Source organism: Thermobia domestica, chromosome 9 (assembly GCF_964235325.1).
Source record: "Thermobia domestica chromosome 9, izTheDome1.hap1.1, whole genome shotgun sequence".
Classification (NCBI taxonomy): Eukaryota; Metazoa; Arthropoda; class Insecta; order Zygentoma; family Lepismatidae; genus Thermobia; species Thermobia domestica.
The window spans coordinates 149,766,309-149,789,989 of NC_137462.1; the positions used below are offsets into that span (position 1 = coordinate 149,766,309).

General features: G+C 36.3%; 2 protein-coding genes across 4 annotated transcripts in view; one reads left to right on the forward strand and one right to left on the reverse strand.

Annotated features, from left to right (window-relative positions):
- Positions 1 to 3,698, reverse strand: part of LOC145695098 (ribokinase-like) — a 34,662-nt gene extending 30,964 nt beyond the window's left edge. Inside the window, exon 1 of the mRNA XM_081771996.1 lies at positions 3,416 to 3,698. Within this exon, the coding sequence (XP_081628122.1) occupies positions 3,416 to 3,480 (65 nt within the window). The 5' untranslated portion in view covers positions 3,481 to 3,698. The remainder of the gene's footprint in view (positions 1 to 3,415) is intronic.
- Positions 1 to 23,681, forward strand: part of LOC145695100 (cyclin-dependent kinase 2-interacting protein-like) — a 113,006-nt gene that overhangs the window by 44,130 nt on the left and 45,195 nt on the right. For all 3 annotated transcript variants that reach the window (XR_014133110.1, XM_081771998.1, XM_081771997.1), the window contains exons 2-3: positions 14,605 to 14,776; positions 17,396 to 17,492. Coding sequence is in view for 2 of the 3 variants with exons in the window: in XM_081771998.1 (XP_081628124.1) it covers positions 14,605 to 14,776; positions 17,396 to 17,492 (269 nt within the window). In the remaining variant the exon portion in view is untranslated. The remainder of the gene's footprint in view (positions 1 to 14,604; positions 14,777 to 17,395; positions 17,493 to 23,681) is intronic.

Here is a 23,681-nt window from a genome sequence, read left to right on the forward strand (position 1 = left end):
AAACCTCGCAAAGTGGCAAAAGAAAGTCCTTCAACTCCAAGATCATCGAACAGAAATTATCAGACGGAGATATTAGTGGTGCAGTGAGATTATTTTCTGAAAACATAATGACCACACCAGATGCGTCAGTGTTGAAAGTTCCTAGAGAAAAGCATCATGCTCACTCCCACTCATTCGCTAGTCCAGAACCTCCTGAAGCCTCTACTTCTGTATCCAGAGTATCATCTGCAGAATTCTTAAAAGCACTGAAATCCTTTCCGTCTGGATCGGCTGGTGGAATGGGTTATCTGCGCCCCTCAATTCTAAAAGATTTAATGCTAAGTCAAGACTTCGAATCAAAAGAACGTCTGATACATGTGAACTACTACATTTAATTATATCTGGAAATATATCTGTCATGTTTAGATCTATTTTCTGTGGTGCGTCACTTATAATCCTCAAGAAGAGAAGCGGTGGTATCAGACCAATAGCTGTGGGAAATGTATGGAGATACTTGTCTGCTAAGACTGTGATAAATGAATGTTTCCGAATGCGTGACTTATAAATCGACATTTTATCACCGCATCAATTAGGGATTTACGTACCATCTGGGGGAGAAATTGCCGTCCATGCAGCACGAATGTATTATTAATCTCCTCACACTCAAGTGAAAGCATTTTTAAAAATTTATTTTCGCAATGCTTGTAATGAAATCAACCGCGATTCTATGCTCCTTTCCATCAAAAATAATTTTCCAACCCTTTATCCATACATTTACCAATGTTAATCTCAACCAAGTAACCCTTTTATAGGAGAAAATATCATCTTGTCACAACGCGGAGTGCAACAGTTCGATCCACTAGACCCGGCTTTGTTTGCTTTGACTCTTCGACCCATTGTAAGTGATATCAATACAGAGCTGAACATTTGGTATTTGGACGATGGATCCATAGCAGAAAATACAGATTTAGCGTTAAGTACATTAAACAATATTCAAACTAATGCATCAACCATTGGCTTATTTTTAAATTACTCCAAATGCGAAGTGTGCTTTCTGGGTGCCACAGATGATCAAATTGAGAAACTCTATCAGAGTTTTAATGAATCAGCACCAGGAATTCAGCTTCTAACATCATCTAATGCTGAATTGTTAGGCACTGCCATTTCGGCCGATGCACGGAGCAAAATTTTATCAGAAAAGATCTTCAAATTAGATTTATTCTTTTCCAGATTAGCCAAAATTTCAGCCCATTCTGCATGTTATATATTACGAGCATCACTTTCAATACCAAGGTTATTGTACTTCCTCCGATGTTCTCCTTGTTGGCGAGAAGATGACTTACTAGAGAAGTTCGATGAAAAATTAAAAACGGGATTAGAATCAATTCTCAACTGTTCCTTAGACGACAAATCATGCCTACAAGCTTCTTTACCAGTTGGAAATGAAGGTCTTGGCATACGTCGCGCCGTAGACATTGCTACTCCATCTTTCCTAGCTTCAGCCTATGGCTGTCGATAATTAATAGAATCTCTGCTTCAGCGGGAAGTCGATATAAATACGGATCAAGATGTGCAGGACTGCATGACCAAATGGACTGATATAGTAAGATTAGATCCCCCAGCACTCGAAAGAAGAAATATCCAGTCAGTCTGGAATGAACCTATAATAAAGCATCATATAGCTTAACTACTAAGCTCAACTGATGAGCTCGAAGATAAAGCCAAGCTTCTTTCTGTCACATCACGTGAAAATGGAGCATGGTTTCAAGCTTTATCTTCACCTTCTCTGGGATTGCATCTATCTAACGAGAGTTTTCGAGTAGCCACCGCTCTACGTTTAGGAGTAGACATCTGCGAGCCACACCGTTGCTCCGCATGTAACGACCATGTAGATAGAAAAGGATTACATGGCTTGTCATGTAAAAAGTGACATTATTCTAAGAGCTCTCATTTCAGCAGGCGTTCCATCAGTGAGAGAACCAAATGGATGCAGTCGCAATGACGGAAAACGGCCTGACGGAATGACGTTAGCGCCATGGAAAAAAGGGAAGGCACTTATTTGGGATTTCACCTGTGCGGATACTTATGCTGCCTCAAATGTTGCAGATATATCGACTCGAACAGGACTCGTAGCAGCACGAAGAGAGGCCGACAAAAGAAATAAATATTGTATATCAATCTATTGGACAAATCTATTTTATATCAATCTATTGGGCAATCAATCTATTGGTTTGTGACAATAGCAATTGAATCAAGTGGTTCATGGGGACAAGAAGGGCTAAATTTCATCAATGAAGTTGGCCAACGCATATCGCTAAAATCGGGAGATACCCGAGCAAGAGCATTTCTAATACAACGGATTAATATAGCCATTCAATGGGGGAATGGGTCAGCTATTTTAGGAACTTTGCCAACCGGCAAAGAATTAGAAGAGATCTTCCTTTTGTAGGCGGTTTATGAACTCATGTTATGCGAATTTGTAATAAAATACTTTGTTTCTGTGCAGGAAAAAATATTCCAGAAGACACTAAAAGCTTCAAGTTTACAATGAAAATAAAAGGAATGAAAGAAAATGTCTAACATCTTGTTCTGCTACTTACATTGTGTTATTCCAAGGAGAAATTTGTTAATGTTTTGTCAATATTCTGTTAGTTTTACTATTATTGCTGTTACACGTTTCTTATTAAAGATCTGTTATGTTTTCTTGATAAAAGAAAATGATTGAGTTTGGTTTTGAATCGAAATTTGAAATTTTAAAGACTAGTGTGAAATTGGCTCACCCAATATTATTTTGTAAATGACTCTCTATATTTTTCGAAACAAACTAATTTCTAATCAAATATGTATTTTGTATATATTTCTTAACGTGAAAAATGTTTACTTTACCATAACATAAAAAACCTGTAACCATTTCTTTGATTACGCCACTCATACTATATACTGTATAGTACACTTTATGTTGTTTTGAGAAAAAGCAATCTGGAAACAGCCCTTGTACTATTTGATAATCGTATCGCTTGGAGGTCAAAATTGCAATTTATTTCATTATATTGTACTATCTGCATGACTGCGTCAATCGCCAAATATAACAGTGAACAATGTAATGGTAATTTAGTAGGTCAAATAATTATAATATATGTCGTCTTGATTCTGATATCAACAGTTACATTCAATATGCACCTGAACAAAATCTGTTCCTTATAAAAGTAGTTCGAAATTATGTTGTGACTTAACATACGAGTTGTTCGTTCTTCTAAATATTTGTTATTGAATGTCTTATAGTTTCGGCAAGCAGGGTAACTGAGAAGGAAATTAAATTTTCTTATAATTGTCAAAATGACCTTGAAATCTATTCTTATTCTAAAATCTCATTGTACGGATAACGAATAATAACATAAACCTCTTTCGACATTTTTTTAAAAAAATAAATACAAACCTTACGAAATCAACCATGCAAGATCCAAGGACAACAATTTTCGGCGTTGCTTGTGTTGAAGCCATTCTGAATCCTGTGTATAAGAAAACAATCAAACATTCTCAGCTGTGTTGCATAGGTCAAGAGATAAACTATTACATAATTTGTAAAGTCAATAATCTTTGCAGCAGATTTACTGGCTTATGATGAAATTCTTTGTTAGATAAGCTATAATATTTAAAATTTTCAGTTGGTATTGGCCGTATAATAGTGGGTGTGTATGAACATAAAGCAAGTGAATATAACGAAATATTTGTGCGAAACATTTGTCGTTTGTTTCATGGAAATTTAACATTCCTTTTCAGGATCTAGGCTCTATTAAAAGAGAAGCTTCTGTTTTATCTTGCAGACAGAATTACAAGTGTTCCCAGCAGGCAAACAATGTTGCCTTGCTTATGTACATGTCGGCACATCAACCTTAATCGACTTTACTTCCGGTTTTGTAGACGGAGTTTGTTACCTCTTAGTACAGGGGATTCTCAGTCTCTCACCATACCTTATCAAAACCAAAAGTTACGAACTTCCATTTGTAAGTTGGATCCAGAACCAATGTGCATTACTTATTCAGAAACATATAAGCACATATTTTCGAAAAATATTCATTGTAAATCATATTAATAGTAATTACGCGTCTGATATATTTGTGCAGACGGCAGGATTGCATATTTCGTTGTTTACAAGTAAGTCAGACATATGACGGTGTTATCAAAGATACTGCTTTTACGTGAAATCTAATGTACGAGGCGTGTTGGAAAAGTAATGAGACTTTCTTGTAACGATGAATTCTATTATTATAATTTTTTAAATCTAGGTCCCCTTGGGCTTCTAACACAGCGATGGGGGCGTTGTTTCCATTCTAGGTAGCGGTGCTTGCTGGAATGCCTTTCAGTTCGTTGGTTATGCTCTTCTGGATATTATCCCAAGTACCAAAATGGTAGTCTTTCAATGGGCTTCTGAGCAAGCGGAGTAAAAACAAGTCATAGTCAAACAACAACTGAGATCCAGCGAATAAGGGGCTTACGCATGCTTTTTCTGCCAAAAATTCATTGCTCTAAACCACCGTGTGACATGGTTCGTTGGAACCATCATAGAGCAATTTTTCTGATGTTCAAATCCTGTATTAAAATTTGATGGACGGTAAACACGTTTAAATTGAACTCACTACTGATCATTCGACGATCTGGCCTCACAGGAAACTTTACCCTTTCCAAATTGTCATCCATTTTTGATGGCAGAACAATACTTAAACTCCATTACCGGTCTATTTTCGTAATTCATCTCACAAACACAATTTCGCTTCAGACGCTCTCAACAATCGTGTAGCAATCTGAACAAGTTCAAACTTGCAGTGAGTCAACGGCAAGGGCCAACTTAAGTACCATATCAAGGTGACAGCAACAACATTGTCGGTTCGTAGACTCATTACTTTTCTTACATACCTCGTATAGAAATTAAACCGATCTTGCTTTTTTAAATCGAATCACGGGAAAATGGCTAAATCATTGAAATGATCTTTTGGATATAGTTATCACCTAGCTTGAACTGTATTTTTGTCATGCTACTTTAATGAAAATGCATTTCCGAAGGGAGTTTTAATTTATTCGAAAAATTTAGTATCTCACGAATCCCTCAAGTTAGGAACACAAATCTCGGTATATAAAGTCCCCATTAAAAATAAACTGATGCTTGTCCCAGTGTTTCTGAACCTTTTTTTTTTTTTTTTTTTTTTGTTTTAAGGAAGGGAGAATTTTATATTTTATTATAAATGGAGGATATGTCTGTGTGTATGTATATTCCAGCATAACTCTGGAGCCCCTGGAGCGATTTTCCAAATTTCGTACACAAATGACTTACAATCTGAAAACAAATACTGATAGGTAATATGTCCATAGTACCCATAGGGATCGTGAAGAGATTTTACATCTCAAAGTAATCAAAAATGACCGATATTAGTGTCCAATCCTTAGTTTTCGGGATCACTGAGATGAATAGTGACACTCTTAATGCCGTTTAAGTCACAAGTTCAGCCCTCGTCGGCATAGGGGTGAGAAATAAAATGTTCGAGATTAATATCTAATCCATAGTTTTTGGGATTACTAACCTGATTGGTGATAGATCCAATGGTGTTAAAATGTCAAGTTTGATCAAGAATGAACACGTTAGCTGGCCCAGGTTAACAGACATTAAGAAAACCATTATTATTAATATACAGGGTGGGTCAAAATAAATGTTACAAGCCAATATCTCGCGAACTATACATCAAGTAAGAAAAATGTTAAGAGTTAATGTACAATACAGAGGGGCCTAAAAATGAGTCATGCACGAGGTTACCATATATATATATATACTCTAAGTAAAATGCCCGTTCTTCTCACGGGAAGAATAGGTATATGGGAAATGTTTGAATCTGAATCTCCTTCCCCTTAGAATATTTATTTCAATAAAAGTATAATGATAAAAATAAAGATACGGTACTCTACTTTTGGCATAAAAATTGAAAAATCCTATCCCCAAGATTACGCTTTTATTCAAATTGATTACAAAAAAACACCTTGAACTGGCTATTAACTATTTCAAACGGGAAACTATAAAAACTATGAATCTGACTCAAATTTCAGTCATTTTTTAAAATATATTTTTCACTTACCGTCCTTCCTCTGTCGATGGAGATGAACTTGGATTTAAACGACATTGGGAGCGTCAATGTTCATTTCAGCGATCCCGAAAACTATTGGTTGCACACTAATATTAGTCGTTTTGCATTATTTTTACATGTCACTCCTTCTAACTCCCACTCGTTGGAATGTGTCATTCCCAGAATATTTTTTCCAAATTGAACATCATTTGTCTACCATGTTTGGTCAAAATTGCTCCAGTGTTTCTGAGTTACGCTGTAATATACATTCATACACATACATCCAAATATATATATATATATATATATATATATATATATAGATGTAGAAGCAACGCCTTTGGCGTTGTACCTGTGTATTCCCAATTTAGCTGACATGTTCGTTCATGCCTAAACTTAGAATTAAATGTCATCACGATTGTAACCTAATAGCTTGACGAACCCAAACTATGTATTCGACACTAGAGCCTTTTTATTTAAACTGTGCCCTTGCTGGCGCTGGTGTCGATATGCGATTTCCCATACCTCCCTCAAAAGAGGAGGGACAAGTTGCTGCGGCCGAGATCTTTCAATTATTGAGTGCTGAAGCGTTGCCACAATTAATTATTTCACGGACTTCACTGTGCTCTGTCTTGTTAGCTACCTTAAGTAGCCTACGATCTTCACTCTTCAAAACCAAACGCTTACTGAATGACAAATTCTCAACACAGCTGAGGTCATTCACTTCTTTTCGCTACGCAAAGGGAATGTTTCATCCGCCAGAGGGTAGCCAGGGGGTGGGGCCGAAGTATAGTTCGCATAGTTTCCGGGGGCACAGGTGGAATAGACAGGCTCTAATATCAGTCATTTCGGATATTTTATTTTTCACCTTCTCACCTCCATACCAATGGGGCATAACTTGGACTTTAACGCTAATCGGGAGTGTAATTATTAATCTCAGCGTCATCGAGAACTATGAATTCGACATTAATATCTGTCGTTTTCGATTATTTTTACATATCAACCCCGTTCCACCACCCTAGGAGTGCTAGTGAGGTTCAGTTTAGACTTAAATGCTATAAAGAGTGTCACCAATCAAGTTAAGGACCCCGAAAACTATAGATTCGATACTAACACAGGCCTTCTTTGATTATTATTTTTTATGTCACCGTTTACCCAGGGATGCTAAAGGGGGCTGAACTTGGATTTAAACGGCATCTGGAGTGTTGCTATTCATCTCAGTGACCGCGAAAACTATGTACTGTTTACCAATATCAGTCGTTTTGTATCATTTTATGTTATCCCCTTCCACTCTCCCTAGGTGTGCTAGGCTATGTTATCCCTATTGGAGGCTAAACTTAAATGCAGGAGCGTCATTTCAGATTTTGCTTGGGGGAGGGCAAAACCCCTTGATATAAGTAAAATTTTGCGTATTTCACTGATTTACTACTATTTTATTGATAAAATCTATACAAATCTCAAACTCAGGGGGAGCAATTGCCCCTCCCTGCTCCCCTAAATGACGCCCCTGCTTAAATGTCATTGGAACCGCCATTAATCAACTCAGGAACCCGGAAAACTGTGAATTTAACACTAATATCGATCGTTCTTTTTTTATCATTTTTATGTGTGCTAATCCCAATTTCCCTTAAGAGTGCTAACAGGATCTTGCCGCATTGTTGGTGAACTTAGACTTAAGCGGCATTAGGTCTGTCAACACTTAACTTAGCGACCCCGAAAACTATGTATGCGGCACTAATATCTATCGTTTTCGATCAATTTTTGTATGTCTTCCCCTCCTGTCCCCTAGAAGTGCTCACGGGTCTTACCCGAACTAGCAACTGGCCTTGACTTAGGGTTACAGTGACCCCGAGCCGAGAACTATGACTTAGAAGCTACTTTCATTTTTATTAACTTTTATTTTGACTGTATTTTAAAGCTGTAACATTATTCTAAAGCTGTAACAGTGTAAAACTAACTGTAAAGTATGTTTTTATATTTTAAGTTATTTTTATATGTCACCATTCCCCCGTCAGGAGTACTATGGGAATTTTGTGTGTGTCCCCTCCACTTTCCCTAGATGTGCAAGGAGGTCTTACTCTCACTGGCGGCTAAACTTGTACCCTGAAAACTATAAATTTGACATTAATATCAATCATTTTTATGTCAACCCCTCCCCCTCCCCCCATGTATGCAAGGGAGGACATATCCTGACAGTAGTCTTTTCCAGTCTGCAAGTAATGTGTGCACAAAGTTTGGTTAAAATTCCTCCAGGCGTTCGAGAGTTATGCTGAAACATACAGTAGAAATACACACATACACACATGGTATACACCCTCCATTCCAAAAGAAACCGAACGTTTTAAAAAAACAAAAAAGCAATGTACATTTTGGAACAAATCATTTTTATTAATCAATGTATTCCCCTTCTGCATCGATACACATATTTGCACGCTCCAACAAGTTGTCAAACGACTTCTCCATGTCCTTTATTGGAATGGTCTTTAGGACGGCGGTCGTCGCCTTCTCAATGGCATCAATCGATGCATGCCACTTTCCTTTCATCGCCAAATGCAGTTTCGGGAACAGATAGAAATCGCACGGAGCGAGATCTGGTGAATAGGGCGGATGATGCAACCGAATAATGTGATTTTTGACCAAAAATTCAGTTACAAGTCGCGAACGATGTGATGGTGCATTATCGTCCAAAAGAGTCCAACTGCCGATTTCGCGATATTCGGGCCGAATACGACGAATTCTTGCCAGCAAACGCTTCATGACGCCCAAGTAAAACTCTCCAGTGACTGTCTGGCCGGGCTGAACAAATTATTTGTGGATAATTCCTTTTGAATCGTAAAAACAAATCAGCATCACCTTAACTTTTGACTTCACCAAGCGACTTTTTTTTTTTTTTTTTTTTTTTTTGGTGTTCCTTTATCCGGCGCTCTCCATTCAGCACTTTGCCGCTTTGTTTCGGGCTCATATTCAAAACCACCACGTCTCGTCACCAGTTACAATCGATTTCAAGAAGTTTCGATCCTGCCGAGCACTTTTAACGATGTCTTTGCAATGCGCAATTCGATTAACTTTTTGGTCTTCGGTGAGTTTGTGTGGTACAAACCGCGAATTAACCTTCTTAAGGCCCAAAACTTCGGTCAAAATGCGGTATGCGGTTGTTTGAGGAATGCCTAATTCCATTTCAATAACTTTCACCGACGATTTTTTGTTATGTTTGATGAATTCACGCACTTTTTCGGTGTTTTCTTCCGATAATCCGGTTCTGGGACGGCCTGATCTTTCGTAATCATCCAGCGTCTCTCTACCCGATTTGAATCGCCTGAACCACTCGTAAACTTGCATACGGGATAGACACTCATCACCATATGCATTTTGTAGCATTTGGTGCGTTTCATTAAAAGTTTTACCCAGTTTAACACAAAACTCAATTGCAGCTCGTTGTTTGAAACTCATTTTCCGACCGATGTACACAACACACTGACAGTTGAAACGCAATAACTTTGTTGCCGTGCATCCAAATGTCATGACATTTATACCAGTTGTCAATGAGGGACTACGCCATCTACCGGTAAAATATTACAACAGATGGCACTAGTGGTACTATTTGTTTTCAAAAGTTCGGTTTCTTTTGGAATGGAGGGTGTACATATTAATTCATTGTTCCCGCATAACTCTCGAACGCCTTTATATATATATATATATATATATATATATATATATATAGAGAGAGAGAGAGAGAGAGAGAGAGAGAGAGAGAGAGAGAGAGAGAAAGAAAGAGAGAGAGAGGTTTGTGTAGCAATTTGCGAAACCCGTTCAAATTTTCATCGTAATTAACAATTTAATTACCTTCTCATTTGTCATTTTACTGATTGCCTAAGATAATATAAGGTAATCAAGGAAATTCTGTCTGTTTTTCACGCAACACCTTCGAACATCCATATGTCATCTAAAACGTACCTGGAAGATCAAAAATAGTACCCATCAGCATCGACGACCTTCTGCCAACGTTCTGGAATCGCGGTAGAACTTGGTGGACCGTTAAGCAAAGAAGGTATCAAGTGCATTTTGCACTTCTACTGGCTTCCTTTAAGGTGTTTGTCCAAGGAATGGAACAGGTGATAATCGAACGGTGCAATGTCCGAGGAGTATAGCGGATGCGATAGTGTTTTCCATCCAAGGGGTAGAATGGTGTCCCAGGTCATCCTAGCCACGTGGGGCTTAGCGTTGTCCTGTAACAGGAGGACTCCTTTGCGATTCAAAAGTGCCGGCTCCAGAGTTTTGAGTTTTTCTTGAACACGTCTCAACTGCTGACAGTACACAGTTGCATTGATGCTCTGACCAGACTGGTAGTAGTTCCCGATGCACGACCGCGAGCAGTCCACCAAACACACAGGAGGACCTTCGTCTGGTGCAATGCTGGTTTCGGCTGTTTTGGAATCGGTTCATGGGATGTTAACCAATGATGACTACGCCGTGGAGCTTCGTACAAGACCCACTTCTCATCGCATGTCAACACCCTGTCCAAAAATGGCTCCTTCCTTAGACGAGACAGCAAAGAAACACGGGTGTCTGCTCGCGTTACCTTCTGATCCAGAGTCAAATCACGTGGGACCCATTGATCCAACTTCTAGTGCTGCCAAATGGTTGATGGAGGTGCTGCCGAATGGTTTCTCCAGTCACACTGAATTGGAGTCCCAGTTCCTATATGTCTGGCCACTTCTTGCCTCAATTGCTGCGTGAAAATCTTCATTTTGTACATGTGGTGCGTCTTCGAGTGTTTCGTCACCGTCCTTAAACTTGTTAAACCACCGCTGCAATGTCCGCGTAGTCACGACGCCCTGGCATATCTTCCGTTCCGCTGTAGCGGCGTTTGACCTCAGTTTGAACTCATATAGCGTACACGCCCTTATGACGTTCTGTGGAGGTCCCATGTTCATGTGGAGGTCATTCGCAAGTTCATGGTGTAATTTAACTGCCACAACCAGGTAGTATGTTGAATATACCTACACCAACAACTGACCTTTGCCTTATCTCCATTCGCATTCAACTCGCTGTGTGAGGCCAATCGAGCACAAAAAGCGACAGAACTTTCTTGGTTACCTTTTTAGTTGACTTTGGATTATCCATGTGAAGTTTTCTGTTAAGTGCTAAATTCGTAATGCCCTATCAAAAAACAAAAAATTAACATTATACACCCCAGTTAGTAGACATTTATTTCTGTGACAAAGAAAAAGCTTATTTTCACACACACGTTAATTTTAACACATATTGTAGCCTAGCCAAATGCTGCCGCAATCCAGTTCGTTTTTATCTATTTACTTTTAAAAATTGTAAACCGAATATTGCTTTCCTTAAACCATTTGAATAAAAAAAAAAATATAGGACGTCCCAAAGATATTATTTCTGTGCGAATGCTATGAAATATGTAATCTTGTAACTATATAGACATGTCACATAGGGATTTCTTACTACAGCTTCAACCAACAGAAGGACAGAAAATGGTCCCTTCTGCTAGTTTTGTGTTTTTCGCTAATTATCCAATTTATCTAGTGCTAAACATCCAGTGCTATAGTCCATAAAGGGCTATGATCGACCACATGTTCAACAGAGTGATCGATTTCCAGGTGTGTTTATTTCTGGCTTTCTGGACAGGATTTTGCTATCTTTTAATTCAGATAGTTTTCCAATTGCCTCATGATGCTGGTTAACTCCGGAAAAATTCGTACTCCCATGGGAATACAATAAGGAACCAAGCAAACAAAAGTCGCATGTGCTTAGAATTCAACTAAACAGGAGCTCAGCAATATAAAACAATTCTTGAACACCCATTGATAAACTTTGATGCAAACAGTAACGGGAAAGAGCTCTAGAAGATAGAGTACGGTATGTACTGCTTACTAATTTGCTGAAATTTTATGGAGAGTTAAAGCAGTGGCTGCTTACGAGTTCTGCGGGAAGTAAGTCATATCGGTAGTGGCGAAAACACCGGTTTTCTCCCTTCACCGTTGGGATCTTCTGTGATTTTTCAGTTCGAAGACATTATTTAAATTCTGATGTGAGGCAAAAATATTACAGGAAAGATGATAATGAATTTTCCATTAGATATTTATATATCCAGCATGTCTTACGTACGAAATCGCTTAATTTAATTTCAAATTCTTAATCAGCACAAAGAATTCAAAAACTATTCAAGAAATAGAAAATAATTTGTTCCCAACGCTCCTCAACTTATATCTTCATATTGATTTCTTTATTGCTTCTTTAAAAATCATTTTGTTACATATCTATTAACATGCATGTATATTAACAGTGTAATTTGGAAAGGATACCTAAAAGAATTGTAAAAAGTTAACTAGAATCTTTTCTCATATATTTTATTTATTAATTTCTAATTAAAAACACGATAATATTTTCATGATGTATTGAAATTCAAGTATGCAATTCATTACAATCATTTCTAAAACAAGTGATTCCTCGTGGTTATGCAGGATTGAAGGTAACTCCGCCGAAAACTTCGGGAGGTGATTCATTATACGAAATGAAATTTTAAAAAAAAATCGAACGAACATGGATCGACCAACGCTTCCTTTTAGTAGCTGCCGAATTCGAAACTATAAGATTTATCGCAAAAGGTTCAAGGAATTATACAGGAATTAGAATACATTCTATTTAAATATCCATGTTTTATAATTCTCTGTTAATGGTGGTTGTGCTACAACGTAATTTGTTGCTGTTGAAATGCGATATCAGGTGATAGCCTATGATGCTGGTGGTCCGATTGAAGATAACTGCTGGTAGCGGCACAGCTTTTCATGCGGGAAATGCACTCTGAAAATCGAACAGATAAAATGAATTACCTTTTATAATGTCTGTAAAAATGTAATTAAAGTACCCTGAAGGTGCTGGGAGTTCTCTCATCTCACAGAAATACGCAGCATATCTTCACTTCGTACTATTCGCAAAACTAATCCACTTATTAGGATACAGTTCTCCTATCTGGTTCGACATTTCTTTTAAGGTTGTTGACCTATCTTTTATTTCATTATCACTATTATGTGTTATGGATTGAATTGGGTTTGCGTTTAGCGTCCTGTTCAGCACTGGTGCTCTATGAGTCGTGGACCTTGAGCTTAACATGGTATCTGAACCACATGAGCTCCGCCGGGAATCAACCCGGCTCTCCCGCGCCAAAGACGCGTACAACAGTTATGTGTTATTGAGTGCGTGGTACATGGAACATAAATAAGTAGAACTACGTTTAATTAATGTCCAAAATTTAGGCTTTTAATAAATGTCCAAAATCTAGACACATATAAAGATAATAGTGACTTCCTCTTAAAAACAATCCATAGCAGCCTCAAATCTAATTTACTGTTAGAATTATATTTTTATACTAGCAGCGTTCACCCCGCTTCGCTGCGGTCACCCCGGAACGCAATAAACTTTGTTACTTAGATAATTTTTACTTTTTCGCTTTCAAATTGCAGTAAATGTTAAAATTATAGCGCCTGTCATTTATGTTAACCCGCCGAGTCACATGGTCATGCGGGTTGCATATAAATACGTTTATTTTTACCTATGATGAACTAATAACAAAGGATTTGTACGTATGGACACTTGAATGGTCAATTATCTCAAGACACTGGTAATTAAAAATTAAAGTGATATGATAAAAACCATCTAGGGTCCAAATCCTAATAACCCCCCAAAAATGAAAGAAATTGGTTCAGCCGTATTAGCGTGATGAGTTCACAAAGGATTTGTGCGTTCTCTTTTATATATATAGATAAGTTACGTACATACAAATCACACAAGAATAAAATAATCCATAATTGGCATAGTCTTCTTTTCACAATTTTATATCATTCCTAAGTTCAACAATATTTTACCACAGGGTAAACATTCAGTAAAGACGATATATCATTGAACCGCAAAGCACACCAATGAAAATTTTTAGAAAAAATAATGTTTTACTATTTTCTTTTAAACTTATTGGCCTGGCCATTTATTTTGTAATTGCTGTTTTTGTTGGTGGTGGTTGTCTATTTTTTTGCCGTGTAGTCTTGCTTTGATATAAAATAACTGAAGGAATCTATGTGTAACTTCATTAAATAATTAAGTAAAATTCAGCATTCACTTGGAAATAAAACTACCGTAGAGATTGGTGAATTGATGCAACAATCATTTAGCATTTACTTTCAAGGAACCTAAAGAACTATGAAATTGCTCAGTTTGGAGGGCTAGATTAAAGGATACTCTTAATGCATTCGACCTTAGGATAAACATCCGAACAAGCCCCATTCATAATGCTAGTGTATTTTGAATACCTTCTGGAAGTCTAGAATGAGACCCATTCTGCCTTTGATAGCTCCAAGGCAATACTAACAAATAATGAAAGTAAAATTCAGTTAAGTCTTTGCAGATAGAAATGATGCATTTGCGTGTTGATTACCAATATTATTCAACATTTCTATTTGTATTTATTAACATTTACTTAGTGTATATTAATTTGTTTCAGTTAAGGAAAGCCCTGTGTCTAAGATGTCACAACGGGGCAATCTAACAGGAAATCCGCGAAAAGTAAGGGATTCAGTAGCGGAGGTTTACAACAACATTCAAGAATGGAACCGATTACAGATTGATGGAGCAAACATTTTATCCAAGATAATCGATTTGAAAATGAGCGTTTTGTAAGTAATCACTCTTCAGTTTCTGTATTCTCTTTTACTATACATATAATTATATTTTTAATTGAAAATCCATTGGGTTATTAATTATGAGTTCATTTATATAACAACACTCTAAACTTATAATATGCAAAAGACTTACGGTATCTAAGTGTGTATACTATGAAATCTCTTTAACACAACGACTCAGAATTTTAACGAAATTAGTTGTTCACAGAGATAGGGAATCAATAATTTACTAAGGATTCTCAAATCAAGCCACAAAGCTCAAATAAATTTAAAACAACTCAAGTCAGGATCTATAATGTTTTTCTTTCTTTCTTTCTTTCTTTCTTTCTTTCTTTCTTTCTTTAAAGAAGAATTTATTTAAAATTCATTGGAGTGTGAAGCTATTAATGTTGTTGAGTAGATTTATCACTGAAGTATCACAACGAAGGAATCCTAACACTGCCAACTGTCTCTCAACTTCTGTTTGTTTACTGCATTATTATTATACACATCAGAGAAAGTACTACTCATGTACTTAGATTATTCTAAGTATATATCGCATGTATTTGTCTTAATACCATACAATATGTAAGCTCAGTTTGCCTAAGTTTAATTTTCTCAGTTCAGTTTTCTCTCTCTCTCTTTTTTTTCTTTCTTTTCCAGTCAAGAAACTTTAAGGTACAGAAAGAGATAATACAAAATACATTCGACATTAGACACTTGTCTTTAGCTTTTTGGCAAACTCACAATTGAACCTTGTTATGCATCAATTGATCAAGCGCCATTTTTCGATTTTCGAGATTTTTACATCAGGTGTAGGAGACAATGTAAAAAAAAAAAAAAAAAAATGAAACCCTACTATTTGCTTAAACGTTCAGGAAAAGCTATTCGACCAAACGCTAAGAACTGGATCTTAATGGTAACATGTATGTGTTTCCTTCAATGTCTCAGAACCATGTTTTGGCGCTTGATCAGTTGATGCATAATACCATACAATTTAAAAATCACTTAACTAACTTCCACCACTACTAGGGATATACGTAAAATAACAAACAAACCAATTGTTTTCCTCGAAGGAGAAAAGGCCTCAGAGAATAACATTATTTATCTGACTACTGCTTATTTCATAAGGAAACCTAATGAAACCGCAAATACCTCAACCAAAAGAACATAATCGTTGTAGTAACATTGTCATCAAGGGAGGTAAGATAGAACTGTAAATCTGCTTGCTGGTGGAGCGGATGGGTGATTGGCATAGGACATTAATTTTCCGGTAGTATAATTTTGTCCCTGTTTACTGTTTGTGAAAATTGCAATACCAAGAGAAACGTATGAGTGCAACGTAATTTTTAACTGAGATTTGTTACATCAGTATGCAGGAATGGTTACAATTTCAGTCACAACACGTTTGAACTTCATAAATCAGTATGCAATAAAACATCCATGTACTACAATTATATGTACTATAATGCCTTTATTCATCATAGCATCGAATCAAACAGACGTTAGATGAGAGATCAAAATACATCGATGCTGTTTCCCGGAGGATCGCGACGAACACCTCAAACATGTTCGATGAGACACATATTAGGCGACAACGCAGGCTATAGGAGCAGCGCTTTTGTCGATGAAGGACTGCATGGGCAGTCATTGTCTTGCTGAAATGTGAGGCGGTGAATTTTTTAAAGAAGTGATATGATTTCGACCTCGAATAGTTTCATGATGTTACTGGTGAGGATATCCTAAGTGGGTAGTTAGCGAGCTTCTTTTTGCAGCCAGGTTTCTCCAATTGGTTTGACAATGGTAATGCATATTTAGATTATTGGTGATGTCATTACTGCTTACGTGCCGATCTTTTTCGATTTTTTTTTTTTTCAGAATATCACCCACTTTTGCTGTGATTGGTCCTCCACTGCGAGGAACATCTATTTCGAAACAATGAAATTTCCAGAACGAAAGCGACAGAGGTGTCTTTTGGCTATTGCTTTAGATAACGTATCTTGCCACCCTTCTTTGCGTCTTTATCTAAATAAAACTGTAAAATTTAGAGCAATTTTACGGAAAGTTCACTGATTTTCACGGCGCAACACCTTAACATGTGATTCTAAGAATTCCAGTACTTTTTGGACATCTACTAGCTTAAACTATCAACTGTCAAATAACGTCAGATCTGTCTCGCTTCGCGTCCTGAAGCCTGTTCTGGAGTAGGATTTTATAAAAACATATTACTGTAAAATTCTTTTAAATTTTCATGTAAAATAATGTCAACTTTTTCTTGACGGGAACATGCAGCCTCCCCGCTGACATCCTCATTAAACTCTAACCAACCCATGTCAACTAATTTGATTATTGAATATTAGCACTGGAAAATCAATATGCAAATACTTGAAAAGAGTTAAAAGTTAAATCAGATAATCAGATCTGGCGGTAACTTTTTTTTTTTTTTAAATGAAAACAGAATCGTTTGTCAGGTAAACATACAATAAACTACGATTTTAAAATGTAATAGGGCAGAGTATTTATTCCAGCTTATTGATATTTTTGATAGTTTTGGGAAAACATTGTCTTCTTTTATTTATTTATTTATTTATTATTTTTTTTTAAATCTATTTTAAAGTTTGTAATATTTTCCAGACCTTCGACAAGTGACATAAATAGTGGTAATTCCAACATGTATCCAGTTGGTCTTCAAGAATTATGCGACGAATTGGAAGATGTATGTTCAAATATGGTGAGTATAAGAATTCATTGCCCATAGCTCAAAATTCACCAAAAATCTTTATTTGAGGTTATGATGCAGTTTTCCCCCATATTAAAGAAAATTACTTGAAGTTTTCGAATATGTATATAAATAACTTCCATATTACACTACTATTAATTTCGCATGGGATGTCAAATCGAGACTGAATTTCTTATCCTTTATTATGACTTATCTGTATTACTTTCAGCAATTCTTCAGTTAGTTCATGTGTTTGGTCGTTAAAGTTTTGATTGTGAGTGTAATTGACAATTCCTTTCAGATAACATTACAGGAGGAAGTCCGAAGGCGTGACATGGGAGGATCGAGATGGTCAAGAAATAGGATTATACTTGTCCGTTCACTGTTTTGAAAATGATAGCCCAGACATACGTAGCATACCACTAGTTCTGCGAAACTTGAATAGTAATTTATACTGATGTCATTCCTTCATATTTAGTACAGAAGTGTCGTTGAACTTCAGTGCGTGATTTCTATCTGTGTAAGCCAAGACGTGTACTGAATCTTTTCCTGGGAATGATCATTTTCTTTATAGATAATCTCTAAAACGACAATTAATAATTAGATCCAAACTTAAAAATTGTTTTCTGTAATATGGAACGAACTCAATGTAAACATTTTAGGGGAAAAATAGCGCATGTATGAAATTTTAATATTAATTTACGATCACTCGAATATCTTTAAATTTAACTAGTTCCTCACCCCCTTCTCCCAACCCTTTTGCTCGCTGTACAGGTTAAAATCGTGGTTAATTAAAAGTTCTAATTGTTTATATTCTATTTTTTAATTAAAAGTTCTAATTGTTTACATTCTATTTTTTCTTTCTTTTTTCCTTTTCTTTCTTTCTTTTTCTTTTCTTCTTTTTAAATAGTTTGCCCAGCTACTAACTTGTGGTTACACAAATATCGTATTAATGCTAAAATTTAAATATGGAGATACGGCCTATTAATGCTAGTATACTTCGTGTGGGTTGGCTGTAAAGCTTATTAAATATTCCACTTTCCTAAAGGTAGGCAGTAACAACTGTTTGTATTGTATATACTGTGTTCATGTTGCTTAATTCTTTAATTATATTGTGCTTGACATTGAATAAATACTTCTGGATTTTATGAAAGTAATTAAAACGTTATTTACATTTGATATAGTCTTTATCTTAATGAACAGCGTAGCATGTTCATGTTCAGAATCATCACTGTCCATTTTTAAATAAAGGAAGGCAGGCAGGGAACGTAGCGGAGCGGCGACTGTTAACTAGCGTTTTTATAGAATTAGCGATTTTTATAGACTGAGACGTTTCCCTTTTGTAATAAGGATTGTTATCATTACCCACTTAATGTATAACGTATATATATATAATTTTGCAATGTATTAAATCTTCTGTTCATCACAAATAATAAGAAAAAGACAACATAGTAAGTAAAAAGAGTATCCTTTTTTGTTTGTATACAGATAATTACCAGAATAATGGAAACCCCTAGTAATTCGTAACACATAAGATGTGTGAGGTAATAACACTGAAGATTCACCACTAGTTCCTAGTCTTAGTTAGTGGTGTATTAGATGATCGTCTATAGTAAGTCAGACGGAATAGAATGCAGGTGTGTGTTAAAGCAGGTAGACAGACGGTCGTAGTGTCAAATGGGAGACTTCTCTGAGTTTCAGAATATTCAGAGATCGTAGCTACACATTAGTTGGTGCAGTGATCGGTGTAATAGATGTGTTGTGAGGAACAATGTCCAATTGATGACGGCCTATAGAACTGATGGCAACACAACATCGCCGAAGAGTAATAGTGGACAGAAGAAAAGCTTCACTGACAGGTATTATTATCCAGGACCATAGAGGGAATGCAGCAAAAATGACTTCGGAACTCAATCAACACCTTGGGGGCGCGGTGGCTCAGTGGTAGAGCGTTCACCTCTGGTGCTTGGGGTCCCGGGTTCGATCCCAGCCCCCTCCAAGTGAGCTTTGTGGTGGACAAACACCGTGCTCGTGGGTTTTCCCGGGGTTCTCCCGTTTCCTCCCACTTTCTTCATTCCACCATTTCACTCATCTCTCATCATCACCGTCTCCTTTAGCCTAACCGACATAACCGTGGGACGTAAAACTTAAAGATTTCATTTCATTTAAATCAACACCTATTGTGACAATCACAGTCCGAAGAGAATGATATAACCTGGATATCACGGTCGATTGCAATTTCCAAAGCACGAATTACCGCCAACAATGCTTTAACGCGAAGAAAATGGTGCCGAGAATATGCAAGGAGGACAATGATAATGCGTAATATGGTCTGATGAGTCTCTTTATTTTCAAAGACCAGACTGTGTTTGTGTATTGCTGATGCCCAAAGAAGCTTATATTAATCGTTCCTGTGGCAGCTCTGTAATGCTTTAGGGCCGCAGGTTTGCTGGTATCCCGTTGGTCCTTTGGTTACACTCTCAGGACACATTACTGCAAGTGATCATGTAATTTTAGAACAATGTGCATTCTATGAACCAGATATTGCTTCCGGTCAGCGACACCATTTTGCAACCAATTCACACTGTCGTTGAAGCGTAGTTTTATAGACATCGAAATGAACTACACCTTCCCTGGGCCCTACCAATTGCTAGACCTCAATAGTGAACATCTGTGGTCAGTTTTGGAGTTCAGACTCTAGAGCAGATATCCTTTTCTAACCTCGTTGACAGAACTGAGTTCTGTACTGTATGAGGAATGGCAGAATATTCCTCTGGAAACCATTCGTCGACAAATCACGGCTGCTCTGAGGGTAGTGATGGGTAAATTCCCGGAAAGATATTTTTTGGGAATATTCCCTGGGAATATTCCCGGGAAGATTCCCAAAATGGGAATTTATCCGGGAATTTATGTTCAATCAGAAAGAAAATTGCATGCTATTACTATATTATGATTTGAAAGTTGAATTAATTTTTATATCACAGCATATGATTACTGTTGTCCACAGAGGATTCTTTAAAATGTATATTCTGAACGGTACAATGTTACTTTATTAACACTTTATTATATTTAGAGACTACGCATAAATGTATATTTATTTACAATATGTTCTATCAATTAAAAATGTGTGAAAAAATATATAGTAAATTATATAGTAACAATTTAAATTTATATGTAAGTGGATTTGCTCAACTTAACTCTATTAATGATATTATAAACACATTAAATTTATAAATGTTATAAACCAATTAGATTGGGTAAATGCTAGAAGATACATGTGTCACCAACTTATCAACATTTGCGCCTACATATTTATGTTCACAAAATTTCCAAGATACTTATCTTTATATTTTAGAACGTAACATTGTCATACACGACCTTTCATTCTACCTATTTCTCGAAATTCCATACGTTAATTCACTTGTAAAAGAAGTCCGAGTACTTCTTCAGAAGTTCGAGACAGAGAGAGGAGACAGACCGACGTCTATTAATAATGGTGGTTCAGGGTTTATTAATAGTACTTAATCTCTATTTCTACATAATTCTAAATTACTTTACAAAATGGTTCCTTTTCATCATTTGCAAATTAATACTTTGCTAATTTTGGCTGTTCTTTAGCATTGGCGGCCAGCTTTTGCACCTACTTTTTTGCGATATTCTATTCCGATGCGGTTGTTTTATGGTTTCATACGTTAAATTGCGTTACCAACATTAAATTCAGACAGCGTTGCAGAGCGAACGTTAGCGAATGAAGGCGGGTTAGAGCCCCGCATGGCACGTTGCTTTCTATCTTCGTTACCAACAATTCACCTTCTTTTCTCACATAAATCACTTCCACTTACCTTTCCGTTTTGTATAAGTCCCCTACTGCCCTAAAAAAATGTGTTCGATACTTTCTTGATTACTTGAACATCACTATCAACTCATTTCTTCCGTAAATCATCCTACTTTTTGCTAGTTTTGGTCCCCCAATTCTAAACAATTACCTTACTTTTTAGTGCAAATGGAAATGGAACTTAAAAACTCATATTATTAGTTATATAATTAGTTATATATTATTAGTTATACCGTCGAATAATTTTAAATTTGTTAACCTCAAAATTCCTTAAAACCTAGAAGTAAATCATAATATATTAAAATAAAGTAACTAGTCATATGGTTCTTATAATTTGGAAGATAAAGTAAAGAAATGGAAATAAATTCCTTCCCGGGAATTTATAGGCCAGGGAAAAAATCCCGGGAATATTCCCATTTTTAAATTCCTTCCCACCGGGAATATTCCCACTGCCCATCACTATCTGAGGGTAACAGTGGTCCCATGCCATGCTGGACAGGTAAGCTGCATTTTCTTCAGGTGTTACCATCAATTAGATAGAAATATGTTGATGTTCAATGTTTGAGAAAAGTTACAAAGTCTCCGCATTGCTGTAATACGTATATACACTAGTCTTCTCACCCGTTTTGTTTAAAAGTGAATATATGGAAGATTTTTTTTTTTCTTTCTTGAGTGACCTCAGTAAGAAATGTTAGACGAAATTACTTATTGGTTCAAGTAGAAAAGTATAATGTCTACAAGAAGGATACAGTGGTGGACTAGTTGAAGAACGAGTTAATTTGAATATTAATTTAGGATTTTACAAAAATCAATGTATCGATCAAGCCGAGAATATTCCGTATTAAGTTATTCTTAACGTACCACTGCTCTAAATGAGATAGATATAGTAGTAACTTTATATACCGTAGGCATGTAAGCCTTCTTTTCTGAAATCTGTATTCATTCACAAAGGACCCTTAAACCCTATAATAGTTCTATTCTGGCTCTACCATAATAAATCATCCCTTCGGATCAACAGTTCATCAAAATATGAGGATGCATCACACACAATAATTCTCGAATAACAAATCCGAATCTACATTTTATATTATTTTTATAGACATAATTCTCGAATCCCATATCACATGCATGTTCCTACAACATAAAACCTTTTCTGCCCAAGCTATTCAAATAGAAATTTGGTCTATAGTCGATCGAAAACGAGTACCAGAAAAGAGCTTAATAACATTTGGATTACTATTCCCAATATCTTTAAACCTTTAACGAATTAAAATGAGTGTTCAATGCATAGAATGAGCGTAACTTCTAAAGTAGGAAGAAAAACACAAAGCACTTAATCAGTCGAAAAAAGTGTGTACACTGAAATCACATAATACAGGATAAAGTTACCTGAATTTGCGATGTACTTTCATTGATAATACAAAAAAAAAAAAAAAAAGTAACAAAAAATATTAGTCTGAAAGAACACGTTAGAGATGCAAAATATGAAAATCCTTTGCCGAGCGTTTCAAAGCGTTAGATGGTTTGTTGGTTTGGAGGTCCCTTTTCTGCATTGAAGCTATATAAGATACGGACTTAAAGTTTAACTTGGGATCCAAAACCCCTGGGCTCCAGCTGGGAATCGAGCTTAAGTCTCCCGTGCTAAATACACGTATGCCAACTCTCTCTCTCTCTCTTTATATATATAATATATATATATTGTAATTTAATAAAGCAGAATGAAATTTACGTAATGAAGTATAGCAAAATATGGGATAATATGTGACTTATATCGTAAGTTTGTCGAGAGAATAAAAATATTAAAGGAACACAGTGTGCAGATGTGAGATAAAGAATATCCCTTCAGAGCCGCCACTGCTCAAACAGTGATTTCTGAATCATGAACAGTTTTGCTAAATGCACTTTCCATCCAAGAATATATATATATATATATATATATATATATATATGTACTTGCTTGCTCGTTCCCTGCTCTGTGGAACTTGACCATATAAGGAAAGATATTTTTTACTTCTGCGCTTTTAACTGATATCATCTCTAAAAATATAACAGTGAATTTTCTGTTTCCGGTGTCTCCATATTGTAACACTATAAAAAGACGAATGGCAGTCTCGAGCGTTGCTCGCCAAGACTATATGTAGTCAATCCCTTGTTAAAAATCCATTATTTTACTGAACAGTGATCTATAGGTTATTGAAAAACAGTGTTAAATGATGGAAAATTAATACGTAAATTTGTGTCAATATTTCAAGTCGTAAAAGGTAATATTTTTAGCTCTTCAAACTCTCTCTGTCCTCTAACCGTATCTTGGAACGGCGGAAGACGTTTACTCCTCAGCAATGGAGGAGAGTAGGACCGGGTACAAC